Consider the following 27,089-nt stretch of genomic DNA (forward strand, 5'->3'; position numbering starts at 1 on the left):
TTCTGCACAGGACTTTCTACAATACTAGATGCACATTTCACTTAAAAGAGCACTGAACAGTAGAGAAGGCCTGACCTCACTGGCAAAGTCCTTCACATGCTTAGCAAGCTGCAAGGCAGGTGTCTGATCCCCAGCATGGTGATGAGGTCTTTCTTTGGTGGCAAGTTCTACATACAAATACTGCAGAAAAGACAGAGGTTATGAAATGTCAAATTAGTACTCCACATAACAAAGGCATTATACATTCATCCACTCACCTTCTGACAAAGTAAAGATCATATGAACCAATGAAGCTTCATGCCATCATACAAAGCTGTACAGGAACATTTATCTCAAGCAACCCCTCCCAAATGATGACATGTGACAAAAGAATGGCTGGTATTGAAATGTCTGATCAACATCATAATTTATTACAATATGCTAACTTATTTTAAGGGAGTGGGGGATGCCCTAGGCAGCCTTACCATGGCTGCAATTATTTGAGCAAATCCACCCTAGCTCCAAACTCAGCCAGCAATTATACCACCCTTGTTTATCCTCACCTGCACAGGTAATGTGCAGAGAGGTGCTCATTACCCTCCTCAGATGCACTATAAGCCAGTGCCAAGTTTGGGACAATGCTGCTCAGCATCAAGGGCATTCTTTGTCATGAACCCCTCTGACTAGCCCAGTGATTCCAAGTTGCTCAGAGGAAAAGCCTGGAGAGTCAAGGCCATGGAACCAAGAGGACCAGTGAGATCAGAGAAGGCCTGACGCTGCAGAGGCACCTCTGACCATGATCCAGCAGTGCCAGAAAAGAAAATGAGTTCTTTTGCATGTTTGACATCTTTACCTGGCACTCTAGTGTTATCAATAAGAGGATGCTTCTGGTCAATCTTAGGGATGGTGATGAAACACAAAGAATGGGATCAAACTCAAACAGATAAGATGAAGTTTTGTCGAAGGCTTTCACGGCCGGAGAACGATGGTTGTTGGGGGTTTTCCGGGCTGTATTGCCGTGGTCTTGGCATTGTAGTTCCTGACGTTTCGCCAGCAGCTGTGGCTGGCATCTTCAGAGGTGTAGCACCAAAAGACAGAGATCTCTCAGTGTCTCTCAGACACTGAGAGATCTCTGTCTTTTGGTGCTACACCTCTGAAGATGCCAGCCACAGCTGCTGGCGAAACGTCAGGAACTACAATGCCAAGACCACGGCAATACAGCCCGGAAAACCCCCAACAACCATCAGATAAGATGAAGATTTTGTTTCGTTCATAAAACACAAATTGCTTTGAAGTTTGGATGAAGAGCAAGGAAATGAATAAAAAACCAAACGCAGACAATGCACCCTTTTGATCTAGGAAATCCATCACTCTTTGCTCCCAACAGCAAAAGACAGTGGTTGATGGAATATGCGCCAGTGCAAGGGCACTGTCATGCATGATTGACGTTATGTCTATGGCAAGCAGCATACATGGAATGCATTGGAGTATAAAAAGGGAAAGCTCACAGAATTCCCCTTCCTAACCTAATACAAGAGAAAGGGACTTCTGATTAGTCACATCATTTGGAAGGGTCACTGTCAACTAAAGAAAACGGTCACTGAATAATGAAGGCATTATTGAAGATTATGCCATGGTTATGCAATTGATACAAATACAACTAAGTTGGAGCCGTATGTTATCATTACATACATCCTGATGTCCTGTTTTCCCTAATTAAGTTGGCGGATTCCAACCTAAGACGGTAGGACCGTGTACATATTTCTTATTGTTAGATCTTGTCACCCTCTCCATTCCAAACGACTGAATTAACTAGACAATGGTGACGAGCGTGGTGCTTTATTGAACTGAATTCCATACAAGCCATCCAGCCTCACTTCTGTTAATTAAAGGTGCTTACCTTGCTCTGTAGTTTTTGCCCTTTTTTTGCCCTGTGGAAATCTGGTGTATCCAGGATAGAAGTGTACTTGGTCTTTTGCTCATTGCCTCTAGCTCTGTATACAATCTGCAGGAAACACAAAAAAACTGCTATGGCTTCTAAAAAACAAATCTTCGAATTTTAGTTAAAAAATTAAAACAGCAAAAGCGTATCTAATGCACTGAAGAGGAAAATACAAAATAGTTAAAACAACTGCCACTAAGAACAAATTCTGATTTGGTTCAATGTGAATCCATTCATATCACTAATCCTAGCTTCCTAAAGATAATCTTATCATATCCAATTTATAGATAGTAGGATAATGCATATTTTTGACAGATTACAATAAAAAATAATTATACTATTTGACAGATTACACTAAAAATAAGGCTTTATTAATCTCAAAAGACTTGGCAGCATACATGGGCAGAGTGAAGTCAATTCAGCCAATTCTGTAGCGAACACAGCTTGAATTTAACAGTACTCTGGCTGCTAAAGTTGTTTCTGACAACTATTTTTTGTTTGTTTCTAACCTGGGTAAGTTTCAGGCAAGCTTCAGGTGTGTGTGTAACTATACTCATCTAAGCAAGACTTCATTTAAATTCCTCTTCGGTTAAACATTCGTTTTAATGATAGAAAGATTGCAAATGTCAAACTCACATCACTCAAATGGGTCTTGAGCTCTTGGATAGTCCTATATACAGGTGTGTCCAGAACCACCTGGTATTTGTCTTGCAGTTTCTTTGCAGAATTGGTGTACACATAATGTGACTGAAAAAGAGAGCATTTCTGTAAAAATATGTAATCTCTAATATTCCCAACAATGCAAAAGTAAATTGAGAACTAACAAAGAAAGCTAATGTAGTAACAGCAATGTATAACAGGTAATATTGAGACCCGGAATGGTGTAGTCGTTAAATTGTTGGGTTAGGATCCAGATCCAAATCCCCTCTCTACCATGGAAACTTGCTGGATGAGCCTGTGCCAGTCACACTCAGCCTAATCTACCCCACAGGGGATAAAATGGAGGAGAGGAAAAGAAGTAAGCTGCTTTGGGTCCCCATTGTGGCAAAAGGTGAAGTATAAATGATGTAAATATAAATAAATATAATTGTACATGAAACTTTGAAATTTACCATTTACCATCACAGTTTTATTTTGTCATTAGCCTGCAACATAGTAACTCTTTATCTTCATGAGCAGCTCAATCCTAAGGGGGGGAGTGCATAGGGAGAGAACTGAAGCTTGCACGGGCATAAATGGCTCTTATATCAACATAAACCCCTCTCCGCCAGCGCCCACCTGAAGTGCATTACCACAGATGGGTTTGCCGCCAGCAGGCACGCTTGGCAGCCAGGCAGAGGCGCAAATATGGCACAAGTTCCCACACCAGCGTGGAATGGGGTGAGTTGGGGGGCAGAGTGCGAGTTAGTCCGCTTCCAAAGCCACTCCAGGCCCAGGAACACCCCCTGCAATGGCGGAAAGTTACACCACTAAAAAGGAGGCGTAGCTCATAGGTGCCCATTGAATGGGGAAAACTCGGGCCCCTCTCCTGGCACCCAGCCCCACCCCTGCAGCCCGAAGGAGCATAGGATGGAAACTACCATGGGGAGGCAATCCGCGTGCACTTCTGGGATGGGCGAGCCCCCCTCCCCACACCCAATCACCTGCTCATGCACCCTACAAAACGTCTAGCTGCGCTGCTCATGACCTCAGGTAGTGAGCACATGGCCGAAGGCGCTGCCCATCTGCCTTCTGCCATGGGGACTTTGTACATGAGGCAGAAGTGCACTAGAGGGGACTTAGCGGGAAAACTGGGAGAACTTTGCACTCGTTCAAGGGAAGAAGGGCAAAGTCCAGAATGTCTGGCTAACTAACAATAACCACTCAAGTCTCCTTGCAGGTTATCTGACTCTGAAGTTCCAGCTCAATAAGAAGCGAGGGAGCACTTACAGGTAAGAAGGAGATGGGACAGTGGCTAACCCAGCTCGCTGATTTGTGCCGGCTGCCCCATCACCTGAACTCGCCTGATCACTAGCTTCTTCAGGTGAGGCTCAGCGGAGAAGGTGACAGTGACGGCAGCCCCTGCCTGCCCCAGAGGCATTTGCCCAGAAAACTACTCTTGACCAGGTGTTTGTAACTACCTGTTGACTTTCTCCCTTAAAGGTAAAATCACCCCAAGGCAGAGCGCTTCCTCGCCAGAGGGTCATGCATCATCTGGTTGCTAGCTGCACCTGTGGGGCTGCCACTGCTGCTCTCTACTATGTGCATCTTCCCAGATGTTGGAGTGTGGGCTTGGCCTTGGCCATGGACTGGGCTGGGTTACTTGCAACACATGTGTCTCTTTCCCTTGCAAGCGCGTTGTGACTCATCCGGGAGATGACAGAGCATGTCTGCTTCAGCACACACACACACACGGTAATCCTCCGTGAGTGCCATTCAGATTCAGCCCAGGGAGCAGTTTCCCAAGGCAATCCGCATCTCAGCCTCAGCCCTGGGAGCACAGAACAAGGGCTGCGCAAACAGCCTTGGCTCCCTTTCCAGCCAAGGGACATTGGCACTTTTTCCAGTTTAATAAAACATGTTGAAAAACAACAAACTGCTGTGTTTGCATGCCTGCCTGACATTGCCAGTAGCCAGCCCCTCAACTCCCTGTCGGAATGTCCTCTCACACATCACTGCAAGTGGTGCCCCGTCCAGCCTCCCTGCCCCCTTCCTCTCCTCAATGTAACTTCAGACAGTGGGGTGGGAACTGAAGTGTGGCCCATGAATGTCTGCGGGGAGGGGGGGAGCACTGAGGACTTTCATTCTCTGATAGTCTGACCTGCTGGGATCTAATAAGCCAGGAAGACGGTCGCTGCATGTGGGAAGTTGCTGCCAGGGGGTGGAGGGGGTGTAGTTACTGGGCATTCCCCTCCTTTTTGCTGTTTGCAGAAGCAGGGATGGACTTGGGAAATCTAGCGTGGGGAGGAGCTGTCAGTCCACGCTGTGGGGGGCATGGCTATCAAGGTCCAACCCGCGTTCTTGCATCGTAGAGATGCAGTGATGTGTTCAAGTGGTGCTGCCGCAAGTTTGTGGGCGCTTTTCATTCCCCTTGCTTCCAATCGGCCTTCTGGCCTCCCACGTGGTTTCCAAATGGGCATTCCTGTCACTCATTGAAGGACCTGCCTTCCCCCCCACCTGCCTCTCTGGAACCTGGGGACTAATTAGGGTTGCCAGTCTCCCGGTGGTAGCTGGAGATCTCCCAGAATTATAACTGATCTCCAGGCAACAGAGATCAGTTCTCTACTATCTGGCCCTACTTTTCAGGGAGGGGGCACCTGTTTCTTGTGGTGGTGGCGGCAGCAGCAATGAGGGGATTTGCTGGTGCACCAAGTTGCAGCCACCGGCCAGGCCCTCATCAGAAATAGAGACTGGACGGGCAAGAGGGTGGGTGTCCAATCCGCACCTTCAGTGTTACCTTTGCCCCCTCTCCCCGGCAGGGATGTCTGCTCCCTGACAAGGGGGTGTTGGTGAGCAGTGGGGATTGCACCCTCCCCATTGGCTGTGCCTCTGCTTTCCCCTTGCTCGCCTCTCAGGGGAGCAGTGCAGCCATTAGCTGGTGTGGGCGGGGTTGTCAGGGGAACAGCAGGCGACTGCTCTTGGCTGCAGCTGTGCCTCGCCTCGCTGAGCTTGGCTGCCAGTGGGACTCTCCAGCAAAAGTCCATAGGGAGGAGTGGGGTGCTGCTGCATTTATGTCCATGCATGAGCAACGGCGCTGTCTCATGGTTTAGGACTGAGCTGTAAGACTACAGTGGTATAATTTGCAGTAGAGGACAAATCTGTATTCACCAAGCACATAGAAATAGCATGTTAAAGTTGCATCCAGAGTCTCCAAGAGACTAAAGGATATTCAGCAGGAAGCACGGGAGAGGAGGAGTATGTTACAGAAAAAGAACTAACCAGCCCATGGCTAAAACTGCTGGTTTGGCTGTACTGCTGCAATGGCATACACATTGATCCTACCAGTCAATCTGTACTGGTAGCAATCAGCACAAGGACTGTAGGTATTTTGTGCACCAGTTCAACATATCTGTCATCTGCAAAAGACAGAGGCTGTAAATGTGTTCATCTGACCCCCTGACGTTCTTTTAATTGAAACAGAGAGGTGCAACAGATTGTATCATAGATGGAGAAGCCATATTTAACCATGGTAAGCAATGAAGTTCACTATGCTCCCTTATTATCTTTTACCTGAGCCTCCCCCAAAGTTGAGATAAATAAGAATGTAAAGCATTTTATTTACTGAAAAATGATACAAAATTACTATTAACAATAATATTAACTCAACTAAGCCTATATACACTCCCCAAATTACAAACTCTTGATCTAAAGTTGCAGAAGAGACAGGGGAAAACTTGAGACTTTTTGCCAGCACTGCATGACCATTGGTCCTGGGGGAAGAAAGTGCTAATGCTTTGGAGTGGAGAGCTAATACCACCAGTAAGCTTTCCATGAATGTGGAACACATTGATGTCCATAATGACAAAGAGGACTGTATAAGAGCTAAGTGATACTACATACAACTTCTATCATCCAAGAAAGAATCTCACTGGCTGACATACAGCTTCACATTCTGCAATAATTTTGGGAAGAAATAGCAATCTAATCTGTTACTCAGTCTAGTATTATTTCACGTTAGTGGTGTCTTAAAGAATGTGGTTTTCAGATCTTGGTATTTGGATGCATCAAAAATTCTTGGTTACAGAAAAGGAAACTCACCCAGAGGTTGCGCAAGTGCCGAGCACGGACCATATCAGGAGTATCATACAGGAAGCAGCCCAGGCCTTTCAGCCATTCCAGATCTGTTTTGTATTTAATCTGCCAAAAAAATAATAGTTTTTTTAGTATAGATCTTATCTCTTTGGGAAGAGGTATAGCATAATGGCTGAGACAATGAGGTATGATCTAGAAAGTCAGCGCATCACCAACAAGCGCATTACCAGCAAGGCCCCTCACAGCCATTAAGTCTTCTGCTGGTTCCTATCTGTGCGCTGGCAACCCTAAATAAACAAAGGGATCAATCTATTTAGCTGAGTTAAATGTAGAGTGCAATCTTACATCACTTGTAATCTCTCCAACATAACGGCTGTGCATGGTTTGAGGAGTATATGGAAGGGAGATCAAGTGCCCTTGCATCTTGAAGAAGTCAGTTTTGTAGATCAGCTGAAAGAGAAAAAGAAGGGAGAAATGAGGGGGTGGTTCTTTGCATATCAAGTTTGCACAATAATTTTGATTTTCAACTGATTAACTGATACTTACATCACTCACAGCTTCTTGGGTAGCTTTCACTTGGCGGATTTCTGGCGTATCGGGTGTGGTGTGAATTTTGTCCTTATTTTTGTGGTATGTATCCCGATATAGTCTCTGTAAAATAGAAGAAAGAGTTCCATTCTCACTTAAACCAATACAATTCTGCTAGTTACCAGTTCCCTGATCTAGAATGCTTTGCAAACTCTGAGCTTTTTTATTTAATGCTTACCTTTGTTTCCCACTTTCCTTTCATTATGGAACTTAAACTAACATGAGCTGCAACCTTAAGAACACTTTCCTAGGAGTAAGCCCCATTGAATAACATAGGATTTACTTCTGAGTAGACTTGCATAGACTCATACAGAGGTTTCACAGAAGATCTATCCAGACACTAACTAGATCCATTCCTGCTTCCTTAAAGTCGAGTTTAGACAAGATCAAGGTGATGCTGGCTGGTAAGGCTAATGTCCTGCAGGGTATGACACACCCAAGTCTTAATCAAAAAGAGTCCAGTAGCACCTTTAAGACTAACCAATTTTATTGTAGCATAAGCTTTCGAGAATCAAGTTCTCTTCGTCAGATGTATAGTACAGAAACTGGTCGATACTATGCATCTGACGAAGAGAACTTGATTCTCGAAAGCTTATGCTACAATAAGATTGGTTAGTCTTAAAGGTGCTACTGGACTCTTTTTGATTTTGCTACCACAGACTAACACAGCTAACTCCTCTGGATCTATGACCAAGTCTTAATGGGGTTAAACTGGCAGAACTGGTTAAGAGTCTGGGGGGTGGGGGGCATGTTCTATCCTTCTATTAGGAAAACAAGTGGGGTAATTTGCTAAGAGTTCTTACTTTCAGTTTTATCTTACGTGGAACCTGCCTCCCTTTTTGGAGGCGGCTGACATGACCATGCTAACTCATCCTATAGTAATCTTATAGCTAGACTACTGTAATGTGCTCTATGTAGGGTTGCCCAAGTAGTTAAGCTTTAAAGGAGGTTTGTCTCCACTATTTATTTCTAATGTGTTTTTTTCCTGTTGTTATTGATTTTAATTTTTGTAAGCTACCTTAAGTCCATATGGACAAAGAATGGCTAGGAATAAATAAACATGTAAGTAAGCATGTAAGCTTCAGCAAAGTGGCTGGATCATGGGTACTCCACACCCTGGGCTTAAAATATCCACATGCTTTTCAATGGATGGAGTCAATCTGTGGATACAAAGGCATGTGAGCATAGCTGAACCACCTCTGCCAAAATCAGTATTAAAGAGATAATGAAATATTCTGGGAAATTCTGATGCCTGCAACACAGTTTGCTGCACTGTACTTGATATTAACATCAACGGTAATTTAGTATTCGATTGAATCTTCCTAGATGTTCTCATTCTCCCATGTTGATGGAAGCAAGCAAGAAAAATCAATTTACTTCTCTGCCAATAGGATGTATTTGTTTATGTTTATTTGTTTAAACATTTTTACCCTGCCTTTTTGTTATGGTTCAAGGTGGCTTACAATAGTAGATTAAAAACATTTACAATTAAAACCAAAATAAAATAAGTCTTACTGGTTAAAAAAAACCCACTCAGTTTAAAAATTAAAACACCCAATTTAAGAATCAACATAACGCCATGTCCTACAGAGTTTCATTATTTGCCCTTGCTGCAAAGAACATCCGCTCCAAGGTGGCAAAGCGAAGGGAGGTTACCTAGACAATTGTTCTTTTTATTATTCCCATTGTAGTGAGTTTGTAGATATATTTTAAAACTTGTTCCTGGCACTACATCCTATTCTCTGTGTATTCGCTGATTCATAGTTTGTACACAATTTGTATCCCTCACTGTTGATGATAATGTAAATTTGTAACAGCCAAAGGCTATATACAATAAACCGAACTTGAACATAACACCATGAACTCTTAACAGCAAATATACATAATTCAAGGATTGGTTAATATTTACCTACAGACATGTTACAATCACTTAACGTTTCCAATATAAGAATAGAGATTTTATGAAATAATGTAATGTACATTATAAAACAATAATATTATGATACATCTGTTATTGTAGAACCCTGCAGCAATTTTAGGGAATTTTGCATAGTCAGGTACTACATTCATGGACTTTTCTATAAATACTATTTGCTTACCTCATTGAGAATCTTATTGACCTTCCTTATATTTACAAAGGGCACAGCTTTGGGTCCAAAATTGTAGCCTTTGTCCTTGATATGTTCATAAACTTCCTTATATTTCAACTGAAACATAAAATAAACTATATCAGATTAATATATCTTTATGTATGAATGCCCTGTTGCAGCCAAATGAATATAACATGGTAACTGATAACAGAGTAATATGAATAGGGAACATAAGAGATAGTTATCTATTTCATTTAATATTATTTTACTATAACAACTATAGACAATCTTCAAACTATTTTGTAATGTTCTTACTGTAACATTATGAATTCAAACTGTTCTAATTCATTGTACATTTATTTGTATAATTCTGCCCATTTGTTCATTTTTTAATAATCTAGAACAGTACAGAAGTTGAAAATGAAGAATTTTTAAAATTATTTAGACAACTACTTACATAGCTACCAATGTACTGAGCATGTTTAGCATGCTTGAAACCAGGCGTATCTGGAGGGAGTGTATATCCAGTGGGAAGTGCATGTAAACCAGCATTTCGGTAGAGACCCTATTAAAAAAACACCAAGATTTATTTGAAACAACGTCTTGATTTTTAAACAAATCTGAATCCATTAGTCATTAACATTTCTGGAATTAACTGATTTTATTACACTGTTCCATGGTGAGAGTTATGGCTTTGGAAAAAAGTTATGGCTTTGGAAAAAAGGCCTGTCTTAGAAAAGCCTACAGCCAGAGCAGATCTTTTCAGTTCACACGATACTGATACCTCTCATTTTTTGTGGCCCAGTTCCTCAGCAGGCTTTGTGGGACACGTGGCTTCTCGGATTGGTCCCTCCAGTCTCCCATCCCTTCCATCACCTCACACCTGTGCCACCTGTGCTCTAATCACAGCCACTAGTCTACTATTCCCCATGTACAAGCATTTATATGGCATATATTACAGCTGCAGGGAACAGACAGTGACCTATGATGACCTATGGTTGCAAGACAAGGTATGCGCCTACATGACAATTTAAATGAGTAACTATTTTGTAAAAGATTTTTTTCCTTTGATGTTATGATTTGGAAATACAAATATCCAAATATACAAAATATCCTTTAAAAGGATAGCATTCATGTTAAACTTCCAAGAGCAGAATTTGGTCTTTTTTATTATTCAAATATCTATTCATTGTCTTCTTTTATAGCACCATGCCACTTATCCCACTGCATCCTCCTTCCCATCCCCCCTCCAATTCAGAAACACAGTCCAGGCACTTACTTCACACTGTATCTTGTACGCATTATTTGCTCGTTCCAAATCCACTGTCTTATCAACAGGCGTATATTTCCCTTTAATGTGATGTACATAGTCGTGGTGGTAAACAGCCTAAAGAATAGAGCAAGTTAAGTGAAAGCTGGCTCACTCTTTTCCTTCTTGTATACTGACTGGACACACAGATTGGTCCAAATTTTGAAATGCAGAAGGCAAGATTTCTTTACAAGGAAAAAATACATTAATGCTAGGAAAACGTACATTAAATTAACTCTATTTCCTGTAGCTAGGGCATGGGTTATGATTATGAATGCCATGTGCAGATACAATGGGCAAGGAGATCCTGAAAATGTATTATACAGATTTTTTTTAAAAAGCTGGTTACACAACTGCTTCTCATATAGCTTGCAATTCCAGTGGGCATGTGAAATAGTTACTATTGCATCTCTCCACTTGTATCACAAGCTGAGGAACTTGTGTAACTGTTGAATCCTGTGTTGGATTGTCTCTACTTATGTTCAGGATAACTATATTAGATGTATTAGAATAATCAAGACTAGGAAATTAACAAATTCTTGGAGGCAAAAGGCTGACTGCAATGCTGAATATAATACACAACCTGCTGGTGCAGGTGTGAGATATCACTGAAGTGGTGTTGTTAGGGGAGCAAAAGGAAGATGAAAACTAATGCTGAACAATGTATTGCAGAAAAAATAGGTACAAGATAGAAAAGCCGAGATTAAATTTTAAAAAATCATACTTACATCACTCAGATTCTTGCCACTAAGGACATTTTGAACATACACTGGTGTGTCTGTGACCACTGTATAGTTGCTTTTCAGTTTCTCAGCCTTTGATTTGTATTTGATCTATGAAAAAGAAGGGTATTAGTATTTTTTAATATACTCCAAGTCTGTAATGTATGACTATGCTTTTCAAATGCTTCCTCTATCTAGCAGCTTTTCTTCAAGTAAACACTATATCCTTGTATTCCAAATATACAAGCTGTATTTACCAGCTTTCTTGGAGCCTCCCTTCCCCAAATTATAGAGAGAAACGGGTTGATGGTCCTTCACAAGTCCATACCAGCAAAAAGCAGGGCTGCAAGTTACTTCAGATGTGATACATGGATAGCACTTCCATGTAGGAAAAATTAAAGTTTCTGCAAGTTGATGAAGCAGCATGATGAGTGCCAACAGGACTATTCCACCATATGGCACCATCTGGGAGCTGACAACTGCCCAAGGATTCTTAGCATTTGTGCTTCTAAAGAAATAAGTTTGTTCACAGAGCAGTTCTCACAACCTGACTAGCTGCACCTAGCATGCAGACATTTTTGATGGTCTTTGAACTGATATGTGCCCAAATCCAGGAAGCAAATCAGGACAGAGGCTAAGCTGTTGTTGAAAGCCCAATACTTACATCATTGCGAAGGTCATAGGCATGTTTGGCATGGAGAATTTCAGGAGTATCCCAAACAAAGCAACCAATTCCTTTCAGCCAGTTGAGGTCATCTTTATATACAATCTAGATTAGTAGATGGGCAAGAAAGAGAAATAAGGAGAATTTCATAGTAATAAAAAGAAGATGCATTACATAATAATCACATCCTTCATTCATCATAGGAAGGTAGCTTTGTAGATCATGCTGATTTCACTAAACATCCCCTAATTAGATAGCAAATGATTTGTAAATCATTTCTTTTGAAAAGCAGATATCTCTGGCAATGCCGCTATGAATTCCCATTTCATTTTTCTTCAGTCATCTCGGCTGTCAGGTATTGTCTGTGAGAACTGTAGCCTAAAGCTAGAAATATGGACAAAATTATGGCAAAAACTATAGAAGCCCAAACTGACAAGATTCTTCAAGAGCTTGCCAACTTCCTTCTGGTCAGTAATGCACAGGTCTTCCTGTTTCTATGTGTAGTTTTGCCCCAGGCCTACTTCCTGTTTGCTTCTCCTTTCTTTACAGCTTTGTTTCCTTAGGTTCCTGGTTTTCAGCACACAAAAACACTTCTTCCACTTATTGTAGCCACTCTGTCTCTCGAGCAGCCTTCTTAGAATTTGTCTCACCACAAAATGCAAGCTCCCCTCAATCAGGTCTTGATTTCTATGAAATTTCTTCAGAGACCCTTGCTAAAATTCCCTGAAGCCTTCTTCTCTGCATACTCTTCTACTAGGATGCTCTGTGGCAGTATATTGTTTATTTTACAGCCTTCTTCTGATTACTTGTCTCTGGATGTTCTTGTCCTAGCTTCTGTTAACTTAACATTTTTAAAAAAAATTCACCTCATCTTTTCCCTGCAACTACAATTGAGCAGCAGCTGAAGGAGAGGGAGATTAAACTGTTCCTCATTTGAATCTTGTAGCTGAACAGGGGTTCTTTGACAGGCACCTTGAAGCATAAACCATTAGCAGCAAACTATCATTTTAGCCTGTATTTAGAGAACCCAGCAATGATGCAACCAAAGATGATATGTTGCACCATCAATGCTCCTTTTTGTTATCATATGCTAATGCAATATTTCACATCAAAAGACACAATATAGGTTGCTGACTTACATCGCTAAGCTGGTCATTGACTTTACGAGCGTGAGCATTGGCATGAGGATCTGCGATGTTGGCCCACTCATGCAGATGGATACGATAATCGATTTCACTGACTTTCTTCTGAGTGTCCTTAGCAGATACAATGTCAACCATGTCTGGTACAATGTGGATTTTGGCCTTGTTCTTTTCATAGGTTTCTCTGTATAAGCGCTATAAAGTTTAAAAAAAAAACATAAATGAGTCACAGTTTTAAAAGATCCCATATTTAAAATATTTTACCCCTAGATATTTTCTAAGAGAAACGAATTAGAATTAGTGTAAATTAAATTGCTGCTACTATGTACATGACAATTCATATTGCAAACACTGGCTTTCCCTTGGGGTACTTTCTACCCCCAAATATGTGTGTGGTGATGTTTTTACACAACATATATAGATACTTTATTTTGCAAAAACATCACCACAACATATGTTGTGGTGATGTTTTTGCAAAATAAAGTATGGAGAGAAATTTAGTTTCCACTATTTGCTCTACCATTCTATAAACTGAGATAACAGGATTTAATCCATCTATATAAATACATGGAAAGAGTGCTAAAATAAGATTTTCAGCATTTCTTGGGGCGACTAGATGCCCATATACATTTATGTGTAGTACTTTCAGTTTTAAGTTTATATGGGGGTTAGAATGACCCTAACACCTAAATATTAGTTTTTGGGTTTTAATACATGGGGGAGGGGAGAAACAGGGCAAAACACCGCACCTCTGGGAGGAGGCATAACCAGAATATGGTGTTCATAGAAAGTTTTAAATGGGTAAACCAATTTCCCCCCATTAATTCCGAGATCCAAATATACCTCGATTCCTTGGGAAGGTATTGTTTATTTGTTTTAGGATTTTACACTCCCCCTCATGAAACTGTATTCAGAGAAGCTTTCAGAAATAAGGATTGTAACAATTAAAATACAAATCTCATTAGGCAAAGCCAGAGAACATATGTCTAACAACGCCAGTGTAGGAGACTTAGTTTTCAACATTAGATCCTGCTATCACTACCAAGAAATACATAAGAGCTTAGGTATAGGTGACAAAATGGTGAGTTATTATTCTTATGTGTATTTTAATGTCTAGTTACTAACATCTTGTACTCTATTTCGTCTAGATAGCTAATCTATAACTTTTCTTTAAAAAAATTTCAAAGTATGAAATACGAAAATAAGAGGGAAAAACCATTTTTAAAAGGTTCATAAAATAGGGGAAGTTATCCTTACTGGTGTTAAGCCCTTTTTACATATGAAGCTGGTCTGGAAGTACCCTGAGAGGGCTACAGAAGTCCATTCAGTTACTTTCTTTGGCAATCTGGTGCAGGACTGGTGGTTTTGCTACCTTCTGTAGGAAGCTATTGCTTCCAGTATGCTCTGCTTGAAAGTTTGTAAATAAGACAGATATTATAGTACACAACATGTACAACATAACACTGCTGAACTTCCTACTACTCAAAGAATTCATATTTCAATACCTAAAACTAGCTTCTGGACCTTGCCTGGTGTAAAATTCAATTGCTTATTTTTTTTAAAAAATCCTTACATCAATATTCAATTTGCCAACTTTTAGACATCTTGCAGTATTCGGATCATCCTGAACTCCTCTTGGAAGAGTGTAAAGTGCTTTAAACTTATCATATTCCTCCCGATACTTGACCTGTACAGAAAGAAAATGGAAATCAAGTTGCTTACGGTTGCGGAATATTTGTACAGCTAATGCACCAATGTATAGCTAGAATGCAATACTTACAATACTGGCATTATGCTTCAGTTCTTTGGCACGAACAAATGGTACAGCATCAGGAGGCAACGTGAAGCTAACAGACTTCACTTTTTCCCAGGCTTTTTTGTACAGGTTCTGAAAAGGAGAGAATTAAAACAATTCTATTTATAGCCTTGAAAAAAATCTACCTTAATATAGTATGTATTGCTTTATGAAGGTTGCTTTAAGAGTATTTGCTACAAAAATCAGGATGTATGGGTGAAAATGATCAAATTATTTTCATTTACTTTTTATCTTATTAAGCAACTAGCCTTACAGCAAGCCATCCATGGAGATTATCCATCCTTGAAGATGATCATTTCTAGGTTTAGTTTGCAATGCTCCTCAATAATAACCAAGCTCATACACATTTGCTCTGATCTTTGAGGATGATGATTTGCATATTTGTCTGGCAAGTACAGAGAAACTTATCTCTCTAAATACCTTGGCTGTCACACAGGTGGTGATCTAAAGATTCTGGGATGACAGGACATAAACTCCCTGGAAGGTATATCGAATCGGCATACTTGCTATCATACATGTTGTTTTATTTATAGCTAAAATCATGGACAGGACTGCGAAGCAAAGTCGAACTCATCAATCTCTGGAACGTCAAGTTCCCACGCTTACATTGCTAAAAAGGTGCTTCAGATTCTGAGTCCTTTCACGGTCTACTGTTTCCAGCACTGTAGTATATTGGTCCTTTATTTTATGGTAATCTTCTTTATATTTGATCTGTGTCAAAGACAAGTTTATCAATTAAATCACTTTTTTGTAACCCACAAAAAGAAAAAAAAGGAAGGAATCTATGAGGACAGATGAGAATGACTCACATCACTAGCATTGATACCACTTTGGAGTGCAGTTATGTAAACCGGAGTGTCAAGAACCACACCATAGTTCTTTAAATTATCTTTTCCTGCTTTTGTGTACAGCAGCTGTGGAACAAAAGCAAAAGGAAGCATTATCACTGAGAACAGCTCCACCTAGGTTCTTTAGTAGATACGGGTGGTGTAAACACATTTCTCCATTGTTTGGCTGCTCACAGATGTGTACCACAAGCACACTTTTAAACAGTGGTGAGTGTTCAAAAGATTCCCTAATGCACCTAGTACTTCCAGTGAAACTCACATGGTAGGAATGCAAAAGAATTTCTCATGTTGTGCTCAGCTGAAACTATTATGGTTCAAGAGGGTTCATTTAATCTGTGAGACAAAGTTGGAGTTGTCATTTAAACTGGACAATGAATATGTCCCGAACAGGTGAATTTGAATGAAAACACAACTATCAATGGTGATATTATTCAGGGATCACATAGCATTTTTAAAAAGAACCATCACTTCTGTTTGGGACCAATTCTTAAAGAATTGGCCCCCATGCAGTGTTATACATGGGAACGATCACGCAGGGGCGTTTGTGTGGGCTGCCTGACTATGGCAAGTGATCTCTTTGCAGTTTTCCTCCTCCAGCTGATTGTCAGCGATAAGTGGGCAGGGAGGCAAATTGCTAGGAGTTTGCCCATCACTGGCGGGGGCTCTGGCAAGCCTAGTTCCATTCCATTCTGTTTATTAACCATTATGTCTATACAGCTCCTAGGCCTTACACAAGACAACATTTTGTACAAAAGTTTTTAAAGTAGAGTAAAATACAATAGAACTATACCCAAGAACAGGACAATTCACCCTTCCTGGTGCAGACCTACAATCTCTCTTGCATGATGTTCCTGGGGTTCCTGTCCTCAAGGAACACCATTTCAAGAAACTGACCCAATTCATACAACAGGAGTAATTTCAATCAATTGAAAAATAACTGCTGTTAACAAGGTGTAAAACTAACAGATTTTTGTCAGCTAAAATCTGCTAAAACCTATTTTAAAGAATACAGGCAGAATGAATTTAGGTTTCTTGGGCAGAGCTGAGTCTTAAAAGCACAGAAAGTTTTTAGGGCCAAGCATTACCACATTTATACACAGATCTAGTTATTAACAACTCAGAAATGTGTTTTATTCCATAGAAAGGCAGATAGCTACTGCCATGTTTTAATCTATTTGCACGTGTATTTATTCACAAAAGGATTGAATAGAGACTATGAATGGTTATCTCATTATCAGAAGTAACTGATTTCATTATCAGAAGCCAACTGATCCCATTATCGGAAGCTACTGATTGCATCTACTCCCCCCTCCCCTCACCACCGATATATCTCTGACCAGTTTCTTCATACCCTCCATGTATCTGACGAAGAGAACTGTGGTTCTTGAAAGTTTATGCTACAGTAAAGTTGGTTAGTCTTAAAGGTGCTACTGGACTCGTTTATCTTCTGATAGGACAGACATCTTAATCAAGGCTATTTGGACGAGCCAAGACAGAGACAATCTAGACCAAAATTTCATTTGTCCTGATACTTCTGGAAATCATGGAAATATTAATGCATTTTAAAGGCAGCCTCACCCAGTTCTTTATGGAATAAGATTGAAGACATATGACTGACAACCAGGTCTAATGCCTAGTATAATTTACACTGCTGTAAAAGTTCTTCAGGAGCACATTTCCCACTTCTGCTCCTGCAGTAAATCAAAGAGAAATCTGCTTACTTGACTTTGGAGATCATAAGACTTTTTAGCATGGAGGATTTCAGGAGTGTCCCACACATAGCATCCAATTCCCTTCAGCCAGTTTAAGTCATCCTTGTATAAAACCTGCATAGGAGGATTTAAAACAAAAGGTACTTGGCAGAAAACATACAATCTTCATGCATTTCCTGTCTCATCTTACTGGTATCTTTCAATGTCCTACAACTTGGAAACTACTTGGAAAAATGCAAATTTTGCACTTGGAAACAACTTGGAAAAGTGCAAATTTTGCAAGAAGTGGAGAAAGGAGAAGCAGGAGAACAGTACTGCTCTGTTCATAGCTATTGGTGTAACCATAGATTTCAATCATATGTGATATACATGAATCCCACTAAAAGTGTTACAAGGTAATACTGCTTAACATTTAAGAAACACTTTATGGTTTTCAAAGTATATTACATACTTGACAGTGGAATCTTAAAGTAGAGTTAGAACCTCATAAGCCCTTTGAAGTCAATGGCCTCACATGGGCATAACTGTTTAGGATTATACCATCACCTTAGTAAAATAAGCTAGGCTGGTATTATTAGTCTGTAGCAGACACGGGCTGATTCCGCACATGTTGGATAATGCACTTTCAACGCACTTTATCAATCGTTTTAGGTGGATTTTTTGTTCCGCACACAAAAAAATTCATTCCAAATGATCTATAAAGAGGATTGGAAGTGACTGGATTCTGAGGAATTCATGGTTTTATCATGATTGGCTGTCTCCTGGTTCATCATAACTCACATTGTTAGCCAGTAGACTATCATAAGGTATAGCAAAAGGACTTGTACAACTGCTGCTCTGTTTAGACTGCTTTGTACCATATTAAGATATTTTTAAAAATCAAGAAAAGAAATTGGTACATACATCGCTTAGAATTTCCTGGGCTTTTTTAGCCATGATAACGTCATGCTCTTCTGGTGAACAGTTCCACTGGTGTAGATATGTTCGGTACTCAAGATCACTGAGGATATATTGGCATTTCTTTGCCAGCACATGATTGATCATGTCACTTGGGATATGAATGAGTGCCTTGGTATCCTCATAATTCTTCCTATAGGCCAACTACAAATCAAGATATTAAAATGGAAAATATGATTTTGTGTTTTATCATCATACAATTATTCTGTTATAATTATTATTCTAACTACCACTCAATGGGGAAAAAATCTTACCGCACTCCTCATTTTTTGGAAAGCAAGAGAATGGACAACCCTTGGAAAATCATTTATTTGTTTCCCAGCCAGATAATGGCCTTTTTGCTTCTCGTGTTCTAATTTATATTTAAGCTGCAAAACACAAACATGGAACTTGTTAGGTAGGAGGGGTTGCACAAAGAGATGGGAAATGGTTGCAATGGCAAGAAAATCACACAAACCTCACTGTTAACGTAGTCAGCATGTTTTGCCCCAACAATAGGGATGTAGTCTGGAGGTAGAGTATACCCGATGGCCTTGCCTGATTCCCATGAATCCTTGTAAAGTATCTAGAAAGGGATGAAATGTGCACATTGTATGTAAAATGTCTAGGGCATTCTTCAAAAAGGGAAGGGTTTTTTTTTTCACAAAAAGCTAAAACAAAGCATTCAGATGGTCCAAATTTTTATAGTGATAACTTTTCTGCGGCACTTTAGAGCATTATAAAAGTACAATTCATTTGAACTCACAACTTTGTCAGAGAGACAAAGAAGGTAGATGGGCACTTGCTCAAACTACTACATAATACTTCAAGGTTAAGTAGAGATTTGACCCCAGAGATTTAAATCCAAGTTCCTTAACCCTTTGTTTTATTCAGTACAGGCCTCTAGACCTTAGAACACTCACAGTACAATCCAAAGTAGAGTTACCCTCTGCTAAGTCCATTGAAGTCAATGGGCTGAAAATAGTGTAACTCTGCTTAGGACAGCACTGTCACTTTTACATTTTTAAGGGATTCAGTGATTTTGGATTATAGGCTTTTGCGTATCTTGAGGGCAGTGTTTTTTATTTTTTAAAATGGCTTTGGATGCCAATAGATACTGAGAATGTAGCCTACTAATTCCGTAATCCTAAATACATATATTCCCATTGAGTTAAATCCCACTAAGGGACTTACTCCTAGTAAGCATGCTTAGGATGGTACTGTAAGTGTCTGAAAATAAATTAATATATGTAAATGCTACTATAGTGATTTAAGATCAAGCTTCCAGAAAACACAGGTGATCACTCCAAAGACAACAACTATGGGATTACATCCCATGAAATGAAAGTTCAGTCGTGTCAATGTGTTTGTCCTCTGGGTAATGGGGGTTGGCTAAGTATTCTAGATAAATAAGAGACTGGTATCAAAGCTTTAACTGTACATTAAAACTAATGATCAATCTCTTGATTCTAAATTATATATGTAAAATTTTTGTATGAAACAGCACATTTACACACATGGGATTTCTTGCCATATTATTTGCTTTTCTACTTATAACAACACATTCTTCAATAAAGAGCCTTTAATGTGCTATCAGTCGTGAAGACACAAATTGTTGTTGTTACTTATTTATTTAGAGTCCACCTTTCTCAGAGACCCAAGGCAGATTACACAGTGCAAGTGAGATACAATATAATCAACAGCTGGGACATTCACTGAGTAAAATACAAACATGAACAACAGTTAGAAAATTCAGTGAGCAGATACAATAGAGAATAGTAGCAGAAAATTTGAAACAAGAGTAAAGCTGAAGACAGAGGTGAAGTCTTTCTGAAGCAAAGCAAAACTAGTTAACATGGCATGTTTAGCAACATGGAAACTCCCTAGTAGGAACATAGCTACATCAGCAGAAAGTACCCAGTAAATAGTCAATAGTTCCTGTTCCTATCAAAGAATCTTTCTAAGCTATTTCTTATAATCTGGGTAGAAAGTTCTTCTGAATAATTCAGTTTGCACAGTTTTGCACAGTTTCATTTGTGGAAAGCTAGGAGGGTAGGAGCTTTCCTGACCTCCTCAGGCAGGCTATTCTATAAGGTGGAGGCTACCACAGAGAAAGCATGTGTGTGGGCAGCTGTTGACTTTGACCAACTGCAGGGTGGTGTCTGCAGAAGGCCCAGTTCAGATGAGTGAAGCTGCCATAGCGGAACATAGGGGGAGAGGTGATTGCACAGACATGAGGGGCCAAGGCCATGAATGGCATTGAATGTGATAGTTATGACCTTGAATTGAGTCAAGCAACTTACAGGCAGCCAGGGAAGTGACTGCAGAATGGAAGTCGTATGAATCTTGTTATTTTATGAAATCAGAACTGGGCAAGAGTCCTAGATGAAGTGAGAGAATGAGGCTCCAACAGATGCACATGTCACATGAACACATTAAGCTACCTTGTACTGAGACAAGATGATTGGTCTCTTAAAAGCAGTATAATCCTCTCTGGCTGGTGGCAGTAGCTCTTCAGAGTCTCAGGCTAAAGTTCTCATATTGATTATTATCTGATTCTTTTGACGGAAGATACTCAGGATTGAACCTGGAACCTTCTGCATACAAAGCAGACACTACCACTGAGTCATCACTCCGCAAAAAAATAACAAAATATGGCTTTACTAGCAACACAGTCCATTTTTTTAAAAAATGGGCAGGAATTCTGGGCTTCCCACCACGGCGGTACCGTCACATTTCTGGCCTTCCTGCTGTGGCGAGACTGTATTGGCAACGACTCAGGGCCAAGCTACAAGTGACGAATGACACTTGAAAAGCAAGTGTATTTCTCCCTGTTCACTTGCCCTCCACTCAATCCACTTGCCGTTCAAGTGTCATTCGTCATGTGTAGCTTGGCCCTGTGTTTTTATCTTGGTGCTCCTTCACAGGAAAACTAGGATAAAAAGTGAATCATCACCAATACAGCTCGCCTTTTGTATAGAAAGATATTCTATAAATAAAGAAAGAAAGGATAGTCATTATTGATTATTAGCAGACAGAATAGATAATTGCCAGAAACTTACATCACTGTAAAGCTTAGACACCTCTCTAGAATGGTTCAAGGCTACAGTGTCATCAGAACCGATGTAGTGGCCTTTCTCAAGGTTAAAGGTTTCTTTGTATTTCAGCTGAAGAAAAAAAAATGTAAAAATGGAGTTAATAACAAGTAATGGTATCTTTATTTTATTTAATCCTTATTGATTTCCAATTTTTCAGGTCATTATCTATAATGATTACAATGTAAGATGAACTGCAGAAGAGGAACCATATATGCAACAAAACCTGACAGAGCATTCCTAAGCAGATACCTCTCACTGACTTCAGTTGAGTAAGAAGGGTGTAACTTTGTTTAGGATTGTACTACAGACAGCCCCCCAACCTTAAACGACTTCTCACTCACAACCATGAATCGGCCAGCAGAGTCACCAGCACAGGTACCAGGCCCTGCAACAGACCCAGATGCCAGCTCTGCCCCTATATCTACCCAGGGAATACAATTACAGGACCCAATGGCATCAACTACACTGTCTCTGGCTCTTACAGCTGCTCATCCTCCAATCTGATATATGCCCTCATGTGCCAACAATGTCCTTCTGCTCTGTACATTGGACAAACCAGCCAACCTCTACGCAAAAGAATAAATGGACACAAATCTGACATTAGAAATGGAAACGTCCAGAAACCAGTGGGAGAACACTTCAATCTACCAGGACATTCCATCAAAGACTTAAAGGTCGCTGTAGTTCAACAGAAACCTTTCAAAAACAAAATCCAACGGGAGGCTGCTGAACTGGAATTCATATGCAAATTTGACTCTCTCAAGCTGGGACTGAATAGGGACTATGAATGGTTATCACATTACCACAGGTAACAGATTTCCTTTACAGAGGTGGGGTCTGGGGGAGCTCAGTGGCACCTGGCATGGGCTTTCGGGAACCACAGATCTCTTTGTCAGATGCATCTGGCAGGGAGAGCTGTGGTTGTCGAAGGCTTATACTGCATTGGAATTGGATGGTCTAGCTGTTTGGCTGCTACAAACTAACAGGGCAAACTCCTTTGAAGCCAACTGATACACACACTAAAAGGAGATGTTTACATATACTAGCAAAGGAATGTTTTGATTGCACCCTCCCCCTTCCTCCCCCTAATTGCCTCTTCTCTCTCCTCCTCTTCTGTATTTGACCAGTCTCTGTATCAGGCATCTGACGAAGAGAACTTGATTCTCGAAAGCTTATGCTACAATAAAATTGGTTAGTCTTAAAGGTGCTACTGGACTCTTTTTGATTTTGCTACCACAGACTAACACGGCTAACTCCTCTGTACTATAACAGTGTTTCCACATTTTTTTCCAGTGAGTGAAAGAAGTAAGAAGTTCAATGAGAAGCATTTCATTCATGATCTACTTCCTATTGCAAAGACGTGGAGGTAGTACTATTCCCATTTTCATTCTTCTAGTCTGTAGTGTTTAGCCCTTGAACACCTATGGTAGCATTAGGCATTGGAGCTTCTTAGGATGGACCACCAGGCCTTTTCCCCAATCCCCAAGTGTGAAAATCCTGAACCTCTTAGCGCCAAAGTAGCCACGGCACAGTGCAGTCCTCATTAACAGAACTACACCCTCCTAAGCAGGAAAAAGGGGAAAGCTAGTGGGGCTTTCAAAAAAGGAAAAGAGGAAATAGTGAGAAGGGTAAAATGAGATGCCCCCTGCAAGTCTTTGCAGGTCCCCACTTGTCTCTCTTATGATGAGTTTTATGATACTGATAATTCCGTATATTTACACAAGATAATTCCGTATAATTTTGGCATAATTGCACAAGATATTTATGCTCTTCATTTCATGTTGTCTTCCTTCATCCTTCTGAGAGCTATATAAGTAGACCACAAGTTCTGTCTAAATTCAATGTACGCAAGAATGCTGTCATTAAAGTTTATAGGATAACTCTCGGATAAATGATTTTCAAAAAAATGACATTGTATTTGCTGAATACATATGCCAGAAAAGTGCCAGAAAAGTTGAATATTGGGGCTTTCCAAAATCCACTAATGCATTATGAAGTATTATAATGTCTTCTTGATAATTTATTAAGCACTTAATCTATACCAGGGTCACCAACCTTGTTGAACCTGTGGACATCTTTGAAATGTTGAGAATGGACAGTGGGCACCATAACAAAATGGTTGCCATGGGGATGAGACCAGTCTCAAAATGGTTCTTTGCTTTGAGAGACTTTAGGGTAAGCGGGTGACAGGAAACACCATGATGGATACATGGCACTCATGGGCACCATGTTGGGGATCATTGATCTATGCATATAACTTCACAGTACTGGCTACAGCAATTAGCCAATAACAATTTTTATAATATAATACAGTAGCATTTTTAAAAATGTTATGTAATTGCCAGTCCTATTAAAAAGGATACTTACATCACTCTGATTTATTGCATTTGCCTTAGCCAAAACAACATCTGGAGCATCAGTCACAGGCGTTAATTTAGAAAAATTGTCTATTGCATCTTTTGTGTAGATTCTCTGTAGATAAACGTGATAGAATTATCATAAACAGAGAGTATGGGAAATGAACAGGATGCTGTTGTAAATATGTGGAAATTTTTCACTTACCTTGTTGATCAGGTTCTGGGCATTCTTAACCATCCGATGTTCCACTGAATCTAAAGGAATCCACCCACAGCCACGGATCCATTCCAGGTCAGATTTATAAATATTCTGTAAACATTAAAAATAGATGAAGAATTGTTTATGTTAATGTAGAAAAAGGGCTTCTTTTCCTTGTACACTCCTATGGGGGTACTGACTGTGGCAGCCCATTCACTAGCTTTTCAGGGGTGGCACCACTATTCTGGAACAGAATACCAACTCCAGTTAGAACTGTTCATCCTCTATTAATTTTTTTGAAAAACATGTAAGACAGTTTCATTTTGAAGAGCCTCTAGTTCCTAGTTTTATCCTGCCGGTTTTATAATGTTGCATTTGAAGGTGATTCTGTGGTTTTATGGTCTCTGTTATATTATGGATATAACTGTTATTTTATTTTATAATGTTGCATTTGAAGGTGATTTTGTGGATTTACTCTCTCAGTTTGTTGTATTATGGATATAACTGTATTTCATTTTATTGATGAAAGCATTATTTAAGCCACCCTGGGCCCATACTAATGGGAAAGGTGGCATAGAAATAAATCAAGGCACAAATTAAATCTTAATTTCCTTTTACAAACTAGATCTGTTAAGTATATGGATACCTATCCATTAAAAAAGTGCATTTCAATTGCATAATCACTTACATCACTTTGAAGGTCATATGCTTTCCTTGCTTGGATGCAGTCATTCTGGTCAGGGTGACATGTCCATTCATGAAGGTAAGTGCGATATGGAATTTCACTGACTACTGTCTGGCAGTCTTTGGCTGCAATGACAGATAATATATCTGGAGGTATGTGAATCTTGGATTTTGTCTTGTTATATGCATCTTTATACAATCTGTCATTCTGGATCTTGCCAGCATGCTCAAACCACACCAGTTTGGGATCCTGTCTCATGTTCTGTACTCCAACGTAGTGACCTCTTTGCTTGACATAGTCTGACTTGTATTTCAGCTAAAGGGGAGGGAGAGAGACAGATGTTTACAATAGCAACAATCCAGGACATCAAAGAACACTCTTCTTCAGAGAATTTGTTCGATGGCACAGTGGATCCAGTGGAGGATTTCCATGGACTGAAGGGGGAGGTGTGGATTTTCACAGATTTTCCCTTCCCACTATAAGCTTTTAACTCCCATATCATGCTATTCCTGGGGTTTTATGCCCCTCAAGAGCAGTATTTCAGGAGTATTTGGGGCAGTAGTGGAAGGGGGGAAGATAAGTTACACGCCAGTGACAGATTATCAGCAGAAATTACTACTGGATCCAAGCCATTGTTAAATTTACTTAGCAATTCCTCTTCTCTAGGAACAGGGCTTTTTTTCAGGGGGAACGCAGGGGAATGGAGTTCCGGAACCTCTTGAAAATGGTCACATGGTTGGTGTCCCCGTCCCCTGATCTCCACACAGAGGGGAGTTTAGATTGCCCTACACGCCGCTGAGCGGCGTGGAGGGCAATCTAAACTCCCCTCTATCTGGAGATCAGGGGGCAGGGCCACCAACTATGTGACCATTTTCTCTGAGGGCAACCCACTGAGTTCCACGACCTCTTTTCCCAGATAAAAAGCCCTGTCTAGGAATATTATGTAAACTATGGGAGAAATGAATACTTTAAGAAGTACAGTCCACCAAAACTAATACAAGGTTTTGAACCCCACATCAGGTACAATGAGTTATGACATGCATGCATTTAAAAGATACAGATTTTTACCTCACTCTGGACATCATTAGAATGTTTGGCATGGCAAATAGGCACACTGTCAGGAGGTAAACAATAACCAGTAGCTTTCTGTTTCTCCCAGTTTTCCTTGTACAAATTCTAAGACAGAGAATTTTGAAAAAGAAATTGAGAATTCATCTACAACACTGCAACTGACAGTTTCCACAGAAATACTGTAGAATAGAGGAAATGATTTTGTAGCTATGAAATGTTCACATTTTGGAAATATGTTTGCAAATTACCAACCTTCTTTCCTTCCCCAAACCCAGGTCTTCCGATTCATTCATTCTAACATCTGTAAACCTCCTCATACTGTTATCTGACAACTTGTGCATCATCTCAAGTGCCTTGATAAGCAAGAGCTTTAGGAAAAGGCCAGACCCTTCTATATACTACTTCAGTAGGAGCTCATTGGTTGCTTCTCATGACACCCCAATGTTAAAATGGAAGTAATCATACAGAGAGGGCGACAACATCACTACTGCCCACTTCAGTGTTGCCCTGCCCTGCCCTGTGAATAAGTATATGGGAACAGGGTTAATTGAAAACACTGCTTATCTCTAGTTTGCAGATTTTAATTTCTACTGTCATTTTTCAATGATGAACACACTTTCTCCAACTTTTCTCATCAGAATAAAGTGACCTGTTCTTTATGGCTATCCCCTAGTTATTAGGGAAGGTGTTTTACATATGGGGAGTTCCTGATTCAGTTCTTGTTCTCTCCCATTAACTGCCAGTCAATGCTAGTAGATCAAAGTCAGATCCACATATCCCTGCCTTGTTTTGCTCATGTTTACCAAGTTATAAGAGTGCCAAAAAGAGCAACCTTAAGCAGGTCTACACAGAATCCTGTCCAGGTCTGTTCAATGGGGCTTACTCTTAGGATTGCACTGTAAAATTCTCAGAACTCCAGTTTCTTTGGCAAAAAAGTACATACATGATTAAGAATCCTGGCTGCTTCTTTAGCCGCATCTAACTGTGGTGTATCTGTTAGAGTATAATTTGTTTTGATGTTATTCCATTCCTGATGGTACTTAATCTGAAAAAGGAAAATATATAGAATAAATGCACTGCAAATAGATGTTACAGGCTTATCTATCTGATTTGCACAGTAGAACTATGTTTTCAACTTGCAGACACAAAGCTATACTGTTATGTGGTTTAATTTCTGTGAATGTGCCAAAATTATTTTGT

General features: G+C 40.1%; 1 protein-coding gene across 42 annotated transcripts in view; it reads right to left on the minus strand.

Moving 5' to 3' along the window:
* The window catches only part of NEB (nebulin), a 219,199-nt gene that overhangs the window by 67,889 nt on the left and 124,221 nt on the right, over nucleotides 1-27,089 (minus strand). For all 42 annotated transcript variants that reach the window (XM_054971307.1, XM_054971310.1, XM_054971326.1 and 39 more), the window contains 26 exons: nucleotides 26,833-26,934; nucleotides 25,887-25,994; nucleotides 24,822-25,133; nucleotides 24,140-24,244; nucleotides 23,945-24,049; nucleotides 21,542-21,646; nucleotides 18,958-19,065; nucleotides 18,755-18,868; nucleotides 18,447-18,644; nucleotides 17,553-17,657; nucleotides 15,793-15,897; nucleotides 15,590-15,694; nucleotides 14,948-15,055; nucleotides 14,741-14,854; nucleotides 13,165-13,362; nucleotides 12,026-12,130; nucleotides 11,368-11,472; nucleotides 10,610-10,717; nucleotides 9,788-9,895; nucleotides 9,340-9,447; nucleotides 7,199-7,303; nucleotides 6,998-7,102; nucleotides 6,659-6,757; nucleotides 2,558-2,668; nucleotides 1,880-1,984; nucleotides 76-180 (listed from right to left, as the gene is read on the minus strand). In XM_054971307.1, the coding sequence (XP_054827282.1) occupies nucleotides 76-180; nucleotides 1,880-1,984; nucleotides 2,558-2,668; nucleotides 6,659-6,757; nucleotides 6,998-7,102; nucleotides 7,199-7,303; nucleotides 9,340-9,447; nucleotides 9,788-9,895; nucleotides 10,610-10,717; nucleotides 11,368-11,472; nucleotides 12,026-12,130; nucleotides 13,165-13,362; nucleotides 14,741-14,854; nucleotides 14,948-15,055; nucleotides 15,590-15,694; nucleotides 15,793-15,897; nucleotides 17,553-17,657; nucleotides 18,447-18,644; nucleotides 18,755-18,868; nucleotides 18,958-19,065; nucleotides 21,542-21,646; nucleotides 23,945-24,049; nucleotides 24,140-24,244; nucleotides 24,822-25,133; nucleotides 25,887-25,994; nucleotides 26,833-26,934 (3,156 nt within the window). The remainder of the gene's footprint in view (nucleotides 1-75; nucleotides 181-1,879; nucleotides 1,985-2,557; nucleotides 2,669-6,658; nucleotides 6,758-6,997; nucleotides 7,103-7,198; nucleotides 7,304-9,339; nucleotides 9,448-9,787; nucleotides 9,896-10,609; nucleotides 10,718-11,367; nucleotides 11,473-12,025; nucleotides 12,131-13,164; nucleotides 13,363-14,740; nucleotides 14,855-14,947; nucleotides 15,056-15,589; nucleotides 15,695-15,792; nucleotides 15,898-17,552; nucleotides 17,658-18,446; nucleotides 18,645-18,754; nucleotides 18,869-18,957; nucleotides 19,066-21,541; nucleotides 21,647-23,944; nucleotides 24,050-24,139; nucleotides 24,245-24,821; nucleotides 25,134-25,886; nucleotides 25,995-26,832; nucleotides 26,935-27,089) is intronic.

Source organism: Eublepharis macularius, chromosome 2 (genome assembly GCF_028583425.1).
Source record: "Eublepharis macularius isolate TG4126 chromosome 2, MPM_Emac_v1.0, whole genome shotgun sequence".
Classification (NCBI taxonomy): domain Eukaryota; kingdom Metazoa; phylum Chordata; class Lepidosauria; order Squamata; family Eublepharidae; genus Eublepharis; species Eublepharis macularius.